Source organism: Elephantulus edwardii, unplaced genomic scaffold (assembly GCF_000299155.1).
Source record: "Elephantulus edwardii isolate Elephantulus edwardi_28Jun2011 unplaced genomic scaffold, EleEdw1.0 scaffold00353, whole genome shotgun sequence".
NCBI lineage: Eukaryota > Metazoa > Chordata > Mammalia > Macroscelidea > Macroscelididae > Elephantulus > Elephantulus edwardii.
The window spans coordinates 877,329-891,763 of NW_006400103.1; the positions used below are offsets into that span (position 1 = coordinate 877,329).

The following is a 14,435-nucleotide window of genomic DNA, read 5'->3' on the forward strand; positions in this document are numbered from 1 at the left end:
CTCTCCCTGTCCTTTTCTGCCTAAGACAACACCTTGTGTACATGAGCTGTCAGCACCTCTGCACAGCAGTCTCTGCCCTCTCCCAAACATGGGACAGGGGCAAGGGCTTCCTTTGCCTTGTTGATACATTTACTTATACTTTTCTGGGCCAAAACCTAGGGAGAAGAGAAATGAAACATCTTTCCTCCTTTCTGCCATTCCCAAGGATGGAAAGTGATCTGTTGTGGTTTTTTTTGTTGTTGTGTCTTTTTTAATCTCCTTTGCATTCTTAATCAGACTCAAACTGATTGCTATTCAGTTAGTTCTGAATATAACAACTCTCAAGGCTATAAAAGGCTAACAGAAAGAGAATGTCCACTTATTGTCTGTTGAATTGCTGATGGAGTCTTAAAGACTGGTTTAGCAGCACAACTCACTGCAGAGCCCCAGTGCAGGGTCACTGTACTGAGACCAGACTCAATGGTAGTTGACTTTGTTGTGTTTTTTTTTTAACAAAAGCAGATTTTCACATCTCTCTCCCAACGAACAGCTGGTGCTTGTGAACCACTTTCCTTTAGGTGAGAAGCTGAGCTGACTAAACACTTGGCTTCCAGAACTTCTTCACTTAGCAGAAAGGTGCCTTCTACTCAACAACCTGCATTATGCACATAAAACCACCATAACTGCTGAAAATGAGGAGGACCTGAGGCATTTGCTGCAGAAGGTCAAGAACTGCAATCTTCAATATGGATTAAAGCTCAACAAGAGAGAAAAAAAGATTCTCACCACCACTGGGCCAATTAGCAGCATCATGATAGAGAAGAGATTGACATTGTTAGCATCTTTAGCTTGCTTGGTTCCATAATCAATACTCTTGATATTAGCAGCCAGACTATCAAAAGATTACACTGGGAAAATCTGTTGTTGGGGACCTTTCCAAATTACTGAAGAGCAATGATACCTATCTAGAGATTAAGGTGCACCTGATCCAGGCCATGGTCCTTGCACTTACTTGCTATGCATCAGAAAGTTGGACAATGACTAAAGATGACAGAAGGACTGATGCCTTTGTGTTGTGGTGCTGGAGCAGAGTATTGAACATACCATGGACTGCTAAGAGAATAAACAAGGATGTCCTGGAAAGGGTGAGAAAAGGAAGCTCCTTGTAGGTAAAGATTTTGAAGCTTCGTCTCACATACTTTGGGCATGTTGCAAGGAGGGACCAGTCCTTGGAGAAGGACATCATGCTGATGGTGCAAGAGAGGAAGACCCTGGATGAGATGGATTGACTCAGTGACTGGGATAATGGGGGTAAATGTGTCAGAGACAGTGAGGTTGGCTCAAGATAGAGAAAGGTTCAGAGCTATTGTACATAGGATAGCTATGAGTCCCAAGCAACTTGACAGCACTTAACAACAACAACAACATACTCAGAACGACTCTATATTATTCCCATTCTTCCACATACACTGTAAACAGTATAATCCACCAGGATATCAAATTCCCTTTTCTACATGTTGCTCCAAATAGTATTACTTTTTTCTCATATTGTAATCCTTGTTATACTACTAAAATGACTATGTACAAGGCATGATGCTAAACTTTTAATTATCCATTTATTCCTCACAGTAACCCTACAAAGCAGGATTATTAAAAATTCTAATTTACATAAGAAACAACTGATGCTTAGGGAGGGAAAAGATCCAATATTCCTGACAATTTCAGTGGATCACATACCTCTTCTTACAAGCCCACCATGTACTTTAGTTAAGAGTTGCTCCTATATAAATATTGAACAGAGCCACTGTTGTAAAATGGGAGTGACATTGGGGTTGAGAGGAGACTAAGAAAGAGGTGATAAATAATGTATACTGCATTGAAACAGATGAGTGAGAGAACTGTTTAAAAGGGATATATGATTAGTTATTATTGTCATGACAGGAGTCCATAATGAAGGCTGCACAGTGGAGTGGACTTGAGGGAAGGAACTGTGTTACACATAGACCCCACATGATAGACTGCACAGGAATCAGACTGACTACATCTATGAAAGGAATCATTGGAGAAGCTCAATATCAGCAGTTAAACCTAGGCCAGGGTGGTCGTGGGTCAGACCATCAATTACTCATGTTCAAGTTCAAACTGAGGCCGAAGAAAATGAAAACAAGTCCACGAGAAAAAAAAATATGATCTTGAATCTATTCCACCTGAATTTCAAAATAATTTTAAGAACAGATCTGAAGCACTGAACACCAATGATTGAAGAATAGATGAGCTATGCAATGGTATCAAGGCTATCATCCAAGAAGAGAGCACAAAGTCATTACAAAGAAGAGAGAGAAAAAACCAAAATGGATATTAGAAGAAACTCTGAAAATTACACTAGCGCATCAAGAAATAAAAGGAAAACATGCCAAAGTAAAAGAGCTGAACAGAAGATTTCAAAGGTCAGCTCAAGAACACAAAGCCAAGTATTATAATGGAATGTGCAGAGAGCTGGAATTGGAGAATAAAAAGGGAAGAGTCTGCTCTGCATTTCTCAAGCTAAGAGAACTGAAAAACAACAACAACAACAACAACCAAAAAAAACCCCACCCACCCAAATTTAAGTCTGGAGTCACAATACTGAAAGATGCTATGTGCAATATATTAAATGACTCAGGAAGCATCAAAAGAAGATGGAGGGAATATACAGAGTAACTGTACCAAAAAGAACTGACTGAACTGAAAACTTTTAAGAGGTACTATATGAGCTAGAGCCAATGGTAATGAAGGAAGCTGAAGCTGGATTGAAGTCATTGGCAAAAAAATAAGGCCCCAGGAATTGATGGGATAGCAACTGACTTGTTTCAATTAACAGATGTAGCCTTGGATTCACTCACCAGTCTATGCCAGGAAATTTGGAGGACAGCTGCTGGCCAATGGATTGGAAGGGGTCCATATTTGTTCCCATTCCCAAGAATGGGTGATCCAACTGAATCTGGAAATTATCAAACAATATCATCGATATCAGATGCAAGAAAAATACTACTGAAAATCATCTGAAAATCATACAAAATGGCTAGAACAGTACAGAGATAGGGAACTGTCAGAAGTTCAAGCAGGATGTAGAAGAGGCCCTGGCATCATGGATATCAATCTTGATGCAAGATGGATCCTAGCTGAAAGTAAAGAATACCAGAAGAATGTCTATTTATGCTTTCTTGACTATGTGGCATTTGACTATGTGGATAATAACAAGTTATGGCTAACATTGAGAAGAATGGGAATCCCTGAACATTTAATTGTGCTCTTGTGAGACCTATAACTAGACCAAGAGGCTGTTGTATAAACAGAGCAAGAGAACACTACATTATTTAAATTAAGAAGGGAGTGTGCCAGGGTTTTATTCTCTCTCCATAACTATTCAATCTGTATGCTGAGCAAATTATTCAAGAAGCTGATCTCTGTGAAAAGGAATCTGGCATCAAGATCAGAAGATGACTCATCAATAACTTGCATTATGCAGATGATACAACCTTGCCTGCTGAAAGTGAGGAGGACTTGAAGTACTTGTTGCAGAAGATAAAAGAATACAGACTTCTCTATGGATTGCATCTCAATGTAAAAAAAAAAATCTTACCACTGGACAGATAGGCAACATCAAGATAGATGGAGAAAAAATTAAAATTGTCAACAACTTCATCTTACTTGAATCCACAATTAATATCCTTGGTACCACAAGGTGGGAAATTAGGAGACTTAATTATATTGGGAAAATCTGCAGTTAGGGACCTCTCCAAATTATTGAGAGTAATGATGTCAGTTTGAGGACTAAGGTGTGTTTGATTCAAGCTATGGTCTTTCTATCTGTGTTTCATTGACTATGCAAAGGCATTTGACTATGTGGACCATAACAAACTGTGGCTGACTCTGAGAAGAATGGGAATCCCAGAACACTTGATTGTTTTAATGCAAAACCTATACTTGGACCAGGATGCAGTCATGAGAACAGAGCAAGGAAACACTGCATGGTTCAAAACTGGGAAGGGTGTACACCAGGGATGCATCCTATCTCCATACCTTTTCAACCTATATGCAGAACAGATTATCAGGGAGGCTGGACTCTATGAGGAGAAATGTGGCAGCAGGATTGGTGGAAGATCTATCAACAATCTGCGTTATGCAGATGACATAACCCTGCTTGCTGAAACTGAGGAGGACCTGAAGCACCTGCTGCAGAGGGTCAAAGACTGCAGCCTCCAATATGGATTGAGGCTCAATGTCAAGAAGACAAAGATTCTCACCACTGGACCAATTGGCAGCATCAGGATGGATGGTGAAGAGACTGAGATTGTTCACAGGTTTAGTTTGCTTGGCTCCATAGTCAACATTCTTGGCACCAGTAGCCAGGAAATTAAAAGGTGCTTTGCGATGGGAAAGTCTGCTGTTAGGGACCTCTCCAAAGTACTGAAGAGCCATGGTGTCTCTCTGGAGACTAAGGTGTGTTTGATACAGGCCGTGGTCTTTGCAATCACTTGTTATGCATCAGAGAGTTGGACAATGACCAAGGAGGATAGAAGGAGAATTGATGCCTTTGAGCTGTGGTGCTGGAGAAGAGTATTGAGAATACCAGGGACTGCTAGGAAAACAGATTCGTCCTGGAAAGGGTTAAACCGGGTGGCTCCTTGGAGGCAAGGATTTTGAGGCTCCGTCTAACATACTTTGGACATGTTGTGAGGAGAGACAGGTCCTTGGAGAAGGACATCATGCTTGGGAGGGTGGAGGGACAACGCAGGAGTGGAAGGCCCTCTATGAGGTGGACTGATTCAGTGACTGGGATAATCAGGATGGGAGTACCAGAGACAGTGCGATTGGCACAGGACAGAGTTTAAGGCTGTTGTACATAGGGTCGCTATGAGTCGCAAGCGACTCGACGGCACATAACAACAACAACAACATGGTCTTTCTGATAACTTTCTATATATTTGAGAGCTGGACACTGAGTAATGATGACAGAAGAATTGATGCCTTTGAGCTGTGGTGTTAGAAAATACTGAACATCCAATGGACTGCCAAAAGAACAAACAAGTATGTCTTACAAAGTGCAGCCAGAGTGCTCTTCGGAGGAAAAGATGATAAAGCCTAGCCTTACACATTTTGAGCATGTTACTAGGAGGAGTTATTCCTAGGAGAAAGATATGATGCTCAGAAAGGCAGAGGGTCGGCAAAGGAGAGGAAGATCCTCAACCAGGTAGACTGACATAGTGACTGTTGCAATAGGCTCTAGTGTCTCAGGAAACATGAGGATGGCACAGGTTAGGACAGGGTTTAGAGCTGTTGTTTGTAAGGTCACTATGGGTCGTACTTGACAGTTCCTAAAAACAACAGGCACCCTTAAAACAAGATAATTTGTCACTGTTTTCCTTAAGCATACTATTACTGTGCCTGTGGCAGTTGTCATGGGGTAGCATGAGCTTTATACTAAAGGACAAACTGTCAAAGGAGACTAGCAGAAATTATAATTAGATTCAAGGTATCAGGAAGCTATAAACGCTAGGACTTAGTGGTTCATAGCTAATTACACATGAATAAACAGCAGTGTCAAAGAGTGATCTCCTAAAGTCATTTTAAAATTAAACAGCAGTTCATCTTAAGAAATTAAATATGTAGGGAGCTTTGGTAGCATAGTCTGAAGGACCTCATGCTGCTAACCCAGAAGCCACACTTCCCTGGCAGTTTGAATCCATGAGCAGCTTCAAGAATGGACAATCTAATCCTGTGTCATTAACAGCCATGGCAATCCAATGGAGGGTCAGCCATGAGTCACTTCCAGTAGTGAGGTTTTAGCTTGAATAAAAAATGTCTAGCTTGATTAAATGGAATAAAATGAACAACTGCACTTAAAGATTACAGAATTTATGAGGAAAGAACTCAGAAAAAGATAATGAGAATGGCTACACAAGGCAAAGAATGTAATCATGTCACTCAATTATATAGACCGAAATTGTTGAATTGGTCTTTGTTTTGCTGTGTATATTCTCAACAAAAACAACAAATAAAATTTGGAAGGAAAAATAAGCAAACTGAAAAGGTAAATAGTTTTTTCAGTAAGTGACCAGGTTAGTCAGCACACGGTGGTGGGAACGGAGAGGTGTCTATCCACAGTATGTGCGTCAGAATGCAAGTGCACAAGGCCTCCCACTGGCTGCGCACCAGAACGGCGTGGGGGTGGGGTGCACAGGGTCTCCCTGCCGGCTGTGCGCTATAACTCGAGTACCCGGGGGCCTCCCCGCTGGATGTGAACCAGAATGCGAGTGCACAGGGCCTCCCAGGCAGCTGTGCATCATAACGTGTGGGTACTGGGGACCTTCCTGTCAGCGGGCCCCTGTGGTGGACCTCCCCCGCCGACTGTGCACTACAGCGCATACACAGTGGTCTGATGTGCTCCTGCTAACCAGGAATGAAATGGTCCTATTTCAGCCTTACTACAGCCTCATAATACTAAATATGCCTCACTATTTTACCCTTCCCTATCAAAACATTTTAAACTGGAAATCTCACTAAAATATTGATTATCACTGAAATTCTGCTATATATGTGTATTTCTTTTTTGACACTCTCAACTAAATTGTATTATTGAATCTTCTTTTGTGAAGTTAAAGCCCTCATGACAGTACTCAGAATTCAGCAAACAGGTTTTACTCTGTAGATAAACAAGAATAGGCCAGGGCTCAAAAGTCAAGACCTTGGCATCACCAGCTCCATGCCATTTAACACTTCATGTTATGCTGAGCAGGGAAGTAGGACAGTATTACTTTGATTTTCTGTTGATCCTGCTTAATTTCTGCATCCAGTTGCTTCCTTTTTTCATTTTCTTCGCCTACTCTTCTCTGCAGCTGTGCCTTTTGAGATTTCATGTGGTCTACATTCTGCTCCAGCTCATTGGCATACTTCTCATTTTGGATCGACAGTGATGCCAATTTCTTACTGTCTTGTTGCTTCTTCTGCAAAACCTAAGAGCACACAGAATATTTCAAAATTAAAATGTCATCTTTCACATTCATCAACTAAACTTAAACTTTCATTCTGTGGCAGGGTAAGTAGTTTGTCTACATCTTCATTTCTTTTCAATGCTTTTTTCTGTACTTCTTCTTTTGCAACTGAAGTGATTATCAATTCACCAGATATATCAATTACAAAGAGTAGGGCGACTTACTGATTCTGATATGGTTTTGGTTAAGTAGAACAAAACATATCTCTTGTCTCTCAAGTGTTTTCATTTCAAAAATATCTTAGGAATATAATAGAAATTAAAACAGATTTGATTTATATTTTAAGAGTATCTTTTTACCCAAGATTCCAAATTGATCTGTCCAGCTTAACACAAAATTACTGTTTCTTAACAGTATAAATAACCTTCCAGAAATGATTTGTATGCAGTAGCTTCATACATATTATATTTAAACTGTTTACTACCTCATCTCCTTTTTTTGTTTTTCTTTTTAGGCTGCCTTAGCACTATCTCCCTGGAGATGTATTCTTTCTATATGACAGAATTTTATCATCTGGCTCTCTTCCAGATCATTAATCCTTCAGTGAAGATTATTAAATGTCGCCATATCCCCTGAGTGTGTTCAATCATTATAATGACTATTTTAAATATATACCTCTCCTCACCTTGCTAAAATTATCAACAGAAAGCAGTAACAAATTGCTAATATTTTTAACGTATATACTGCTTAATACAGAGCATTAAACTATATGCTTAGCATTACATGAAGTACCTCTTCTAAGCCAAACCTGCTGCCATCAAGTGTTCTGGGAGAGGGCAGAACTGCCTATGTGTTTTCGTAAGCTGTAAATCTTTACAGATGCAGACTGTCACATCTTGGACCCACAGAGTAATGACAGGCTCAAACACTGACTGTTCAGCAGGAAGGCACCTGACCACTATGCCACCAGGACTACTTTAGTACCTTTATGGTGACATAAAAAAGGTGAGTTCATGTACAAACTGTGCAGCCCACACGTACTGGTTTCCTTTACTTTGGCAATGAACTAACAAAAATATGTTGTTGTTGTTGTTGTTATGTGCCATCGAGTCGTTTCCGACTCATAGCGACCCTATGCATATTTTGTTTAAATTAAATGAATTCTTCACAGAGACATTGGAGCTTAATGTTGTGCTACTCAAAATGTGCTCTGTGGACCAGTGATGTTTAAGGACTGATCAGTCAGTTGGCACCATCACACAAACTTCTTGATTTAGCAGACATTGTTATCATGCAACATGTCGTTAAGGAAGGAAGCGGTGTACTGATGTACTTTCACCTCTCTAAAGACTACTATCAAAAACCTGAAGATGGCACTCATTGTATCCATGTGCCTTCCCGACTCTGCACTTGTAAACTAGCTTTACCCCTTATTACTGAATAATAGAGGGAAAATTCCCATCTCAGCATTTTAGTTTCTAGTGTACAATAATGAAAATATTGGTATAAAAACTGGTAAATTACAAATGAGTAAAGTTGGCATTACCTTTGACAGTATTAAGATATTAATGTAGCATCTAGCTCCATGTATATTTAAAGACACAAAATAAACAGATTTCATTCTTTGAAATACTGAAATAACTGTATTACAACCAATAAAAACCCTAGTATTTCAGAATTTTAAAATAGTTTGGAAGAGTACTGAAAACTAGTATTGTGATGCAGAATAAGGGATTTTTACCTTTCTGCATTTAATTTACTCTGATTATATAGGGATAAAAATACCCACTTCCAAGGATTAAATGATGGTCAAATAATACATATCAAATATTTAGTATATATGGCACTATTATTGTTGTTATTATGTGTCGTTGTGTCAACTCTGACTCATAAGGACCCTAATACAACAGCTCTGAATCCTGCTCTATCTTAAGTCAACCTTATTGTCTCTGACACACCTAGATCCATTACCCCAGTCTCTGAATCAATCCATCTCATCCAGGGTCTTCCTTTCCTGTGCTGTCCCTCCACTTTCCCTATCTAAGGACTGGTCCTTCCTTGCAACATGCCCAAAGTATGTCAGACAGAGCTTTAGAATCGTTGCATCATTACCACACCTCACCATTCTCATCTTTAGCCCTATGATCACTGCATGGTTATGTCAAAGGCTGGGGAATTTTGAAAACTGTTGTTGTTATGTGCCGTCAAGTTGCCTGTGACTCATAGTGACCCTATATACCACAGCCCTAAACCCTGCTCTATCTCCTGTGCCAAACTTACTGTCTCTGACACACCTATCCCCACTACCCCAGTCACTGAATCAATCCATCTCGTTGAAGTTCTTCCTCTCTTGCACTGTCCCTTCACCCTTCCAAGCATGACATCCCTCTCCAAGGACTGGTCTCTCCTTGCAACATGTCCAAAGTATGTCAGACAAAGCTTCAGAATCCTTGACATCAAGGAGCAGCCTGGTCTCACCCTCTCTAGGATGAACCTGTTTATTCTCCTAGCAGTCTATAATATATTCAATACTCTTCTCCAGCACCACAGCTCAAAGGCATCAACTCTCCTTCTATCATCCCTAGTCAATGTCCAGCTTTCATATGCATAGCAAATAATTGCAAAGACTATTGCCTTGATCAGGCCCACTTTAGTCTCTAGACACATTGTTGCTCTTCAGTACTTTGGAGACAGTTGTGCAATTCATTTTCTAATTTCCTGGCTGCTGGTACCAAGACTGATGATTGTGGATCCAGGCAAACTGAAGCTGTTAACAATTTCAATCTCTTCAACTATCATTATACTGCCAATTGGCTCAGTGGTGAGAATCTGTTTTCTTGATGTTGAGCTTCAATCCATATTGAAGGCTGCTCTCCTTGAACTTCTGCAGCAAGTGCTTCAGGTTCTCCTCAGTTTCAGCAAACAGGGTTGCGTCATCTGCATAACACAGATTGTTGCAGAGTCCTCCTCCAATCCTGATGCCACATTCCTCCTCATACAGCCCAGCCTCCCAGATAATCTGTTCATACAGATCTGGTGTACACACTTCCCAATTTTGAACCATGCAGTGTTTCCATGCTCTGTTCTGACGACTGTCTCCTGGTCCAAGTATAGGTTTCGCATAAGCATGATCAAGAGTTCTGGGACTCCCATTCTTCTCAGAGTTAGCCATAGTTTGTTGTGATCCACATAATCAAATGCCTTTGCATAGTCAATGGAACACAGATAGACATTTCTCCAGTACTCTCTACTTTCAGTCAAGGACCACCTAACATTAGGTACAATATCCCTAGTACCATGGCCTCTTCTAAACCCAGCCTGGACTTCTGGCAATTCTCTGTTCCAGTGGTTTTTGGATAACGTTCAGCACAATTTTGCTTGCATGTGATATTAATATTGTTCAATAATTTCCACACTCTGTCAGGTCACTTTTCTTGGAATGAGAACAAATAGAGATCTCTTCCAGTTAGTTGGCCAATACTTCAGTCTTCTTTTGAACTTAATTTGTGAATCCTCCCTTTCCTCTCCTTACCAGTAATAAGTGTCCTCTGCAAAATCCCTGAGTGGGGTACTCTGCTGCCAACTGAAAGGTCTGAGTCAGACTTGGTGTCATTCAGAAAAATTAGCCACTACAAGCCATGTGGGCACAGTTCTATTTCAATGCACATAGGGTCAGCATTAACTCAGAAATTACACAACAGCAACTGGTTACCCTTAAGAATAAAAGATAAACAGCTGGAAACACAGGAATCAAAAGGTCAGGGTAAGCCTCAAACTCTAGGAATGATCTTTGGGAGCTCTTGTGGCCTACTTCCTCTGATGGTTCGAATCCACCAGCTGTCTATGGGATAATGATGGGCATGCAATTTTCACCCTCTAAAAACTAATGGAGCAGCAGCTATGAGTCGGTGCTGAAGCAATAACAATGAGTTAATCGAGTTATTAATAGTCTTTCACTTACAACTGTCTTAGATATGACTAATACAGAAATATAAAAATAACCCCTGCTAAATCCACATAAAGGCTTAAACTATAAAAGTTTGAGATAAATAACTTCTTTAGAAAAAGTATTTCTAATTATTAGAGGGGAATATAAGGATTTCAACCAGGACTTATATATAAACATTAAAAAATGTTTATATACAGCTAGTATATAAACATTATAAATGGGGAGCTCTGGTGGTCTAGTGGTAAGAAGCTACACTGCAATCTTGAGGGCACATGGTTCAATGCCACCAGCTGCAGAAGAAGGATGAGCAAGCTCCTCCTTTTTCAATTCACTGCCTCTGAAAACCCACAGGGTCAGCTATGGGTTGGTTCCGACTCTGTGGTGCACAATATAATTTTGTAGTAAACACCAAGGAAAAATATCCTTTGGGTTGTTTTTGGGTTTTAGTAATGGTTTAATGAAAATGAATATGGTGTTAAGTATCATAGCACTAATATAAAGGGTCTGTCTTGGAGAGGGTGAATCCCAAGTTTCTCCTTGAAGGCAAGGATTTGATAAGAGAGCTCTGTCTCAAATACTTTGGGCACATGGCAGCGGAAGGGGGAGAAAAGGACATCATGTTTAGGGGCTGGAGGGATGGTGCAGGAGAGGAGTACTATGGATGAGATGGACTGACACAATAACCAGGGTAAGGGGGTAGGTGGGTCAGTCAGTGAGATTGGCTCCACACAGGACAGGCTTCAGAGCTGTTGTACATAGGGGTCACTATGAATTGCAGGCAATTTGATGGTACATAACAACAATACAAAGGATCAAGAAGTGAAAAATCATTGATCCCACATTCTTGGAGGGGAATTAAGATGTGAAAATGTGTATTCTGAAAGTAACTACTCTGAAGAAAAATATACGATATGACACATACAACTGTACCAAAACCTACACTAAGCAGTTCAAGCATTCAAGTCATACTATTTTGAGTCAGTAAGTGGCTTGAGAGGCTATTCAGGTAAACATCTTCCCTGAAGGTGTCCAGTGGCAGAAAGAAGCTAGGATCTGGTGAGGAGGGACTCTTGTGATCTCTTCCCCTCTGCAGCCCCGTCTAGAATGGGCCTGACATACAGGCGGTAGGTATGCAGTAAACACTACTTTGTTGAAAGAAATTAATCACTGAGACAGAGTTTCCAAAAATAATAATATTCTTGCTCTCAAGATACAAGTCATACAGGGCAAAAAAAAATAATATTATTAGGTTATTTACAATTAATTTCACCTGCAATAAAAACCATAAGAAGGCATTATACATAGGGAGAGGAAAGAATGAGATATTCTAGAATATTTATTACAGTTAGACTAACAGACACTACTACCATCCTAAAAGCATGTGGAAATGGCTTCATCACAAAAATCTCTCTGTAATGAAATAGTTCCTATAAAATGGAAAGTCCAATTATAGCTATTTCTGAATCTGTAGGTAAGCTGAAGCATTAGGAAGTTAAGGCTATAACTGTTCTTAGACCAATCAGATATTGTTTCAGTAAAAGAAAGTATGTCTGTGGTTATCTCTGTTTCTTACCATGTTTTCTTATAATGTATAATGCTGTTGTTAGTTGGGACAAAGCCCCAAGTGTGAAGAGTTAAACTGTGTGCCACCAGCTTTTCAAGGCTGTGGACTTTTAGGAATCTTTGGATAGATTTACTTAGTTCAATGCCTAATCAACTAAGCTGCCCAAGCATTCTTTTGATATTAGAATTCAGATATATAACAATTCTGCTTGAATGAAGACTTATACTAGACCCAGCCAACATGATGACAGATGAACAACTGATCTGCACCTTGCTCTATCCTGCATGGTCTTCACATTCTCCAAAATGCTTGTGCCCATTGTCCCACTCACTGTGCCAGCCCATCTTGCTGAGGGTCTCCCCTCCTCTTTTCCTCCACCTTTCCCAGCATGCCTTTTCCCAAGGACTGGCCCCTCCTGACAACATGAGCAAAGTATGTGATGCGAAGTTTCACCATCCCCTGATCGTGCATCTTTCAAGAAAAACTTGTTGGTTCTTATGGCAGTCCACTGCATATTCAATACTCTTCTCCAATACCACAATTCAAAGTCATAAGTCCTCTGTCATCCAATTCATTGTCCAACTTTTAGATGCATAAGAAATAATTGAATATATCTTGGCTTGAATCAGGCACATTTTAATCTTTAAACTGACATCTTTGTTCTTTGTCTTTTGTCTTTGACACTTTGGAAAAGTCCTCGACAACAGATGTTCTCAATGCAACATGTCTTTTGATTTCTTGACTGCTATTTTCATGGTTGGTGATTGAAGTAAATTAAGTAATGAACAATTTCAATCTTTTTCTCCATGTATCATGATGTAGCCTACTTGTCCAGTGGTGAGGATTTTTGTTTTCTTGATTGTGAGATGCAATCATATTGAAAGTTGTAGTCTCTGATCTTTTGCAGCAAATGTTTCAAATTCTCTTCACTTTCTGTAAGCAAGGTTATGCCATCTGCATAACAAAGTTTGTTGAGGAGTCTTCTTCCAATCCTGATTCCATATTCTTCTTCATATAATCTAGGACCTCACTTGATGAACTGCACAGAAATCAGATTGACTACAGCTATGGAGAATGACTACAGCAATTGAGAACTCACTATCAGTCTCAAAACAAAGCTAAGGGCTTACTATGGAACAGATCATCATTTACTCATGTGTAAGTTCAAACTGAACTTGAAGAAAATGAAAACAAAAAATCCACAAGACCAAAATAAAATTTTGCGTCTATCCCACCTGAATTTAAAAACCATCTCAAGAATTATTTGCTGTATTGAACACAAATTATCAAAATCCAGTAAGTTGTGGAATGACATCAAGAATATGATCCATGAAGAAAGGAAGTTATTATAAGACAGAGGAGAAAGAAAAGACCAAAATGGATGTCAGAATAGACGCTGAAATTTAGAGAATATAGAGACCAAGCAAAGGGAAGAAATGCTGAAGTAAAAGAGATGAACAGAAGATTTCAAAGGGCAGTTTGAGAATACATGACATAGTTATAACAAACTGGACAAAGAACTGGAGTCAGAAAGCCAAAAGGCAAGAACAAGCTCAGCGTTTCTCAAGCTGAAAGAACTTAAGAACAAATTTAGACCTCGAGTTACAATACTATGGACAACATTGAATCCCAAAATTGAATGATGCAGAAAGTATCTAAAAAGATGCAAGGAATCACAGAGTCATTACACCAAAAAGAACTGGTTCAAAATGGAAAAATTTCTCTAAGTTGCAATGAAGGAAGCTCAAAATTCACTAAAGGTACTGGCAAAAGAATCCCAGAACATTTGATTGTGCTAATGTGAAAACACCAATTACTCATATGCAAATTCAAGCTGAAGCTGAGGAAAATTAAACCAAATCCATAGGAGCCAAAAATATGACTTTGATTTCATACCACCTGAATTTCAGAATCATCTCAGGAACAGGTTTGAGGCCTTGAACACTAATGAGCGAAGACCAGATGAGTT

At 39.7% G+C, this 14,435-nt stretch overlaps 1 protein-coding gene across 3 annotated transcripts in view; it reads right to left on the reverse strand.

The window, feature by feature from the left end:
• KIF27 (kinesin family member 27) overlaps positions 1-14,435 on the reverse strand; it is a 147,193-nt gene that overhangs the window by 31,335 nt on the left and 101,423 nt on the right. For 2 of the 3 annotated variants that reach the window (XM_006901954.1, XM_006901952.1), the window contains exon 10: positions 6,777-6,974. The exons of the other annotated variant lie outside the window; for it this stretch is intronic. In XM_006901954.1, coding sequence (XP_006902016.1) covers positions 6,777-6,974 — 198 coding nt within the window. The remainder of the gene's footprint in view (positions 1-6,776; positions 6,975-14,435) is intronic. 3 annotated transcript variants of the gene reach the window in all.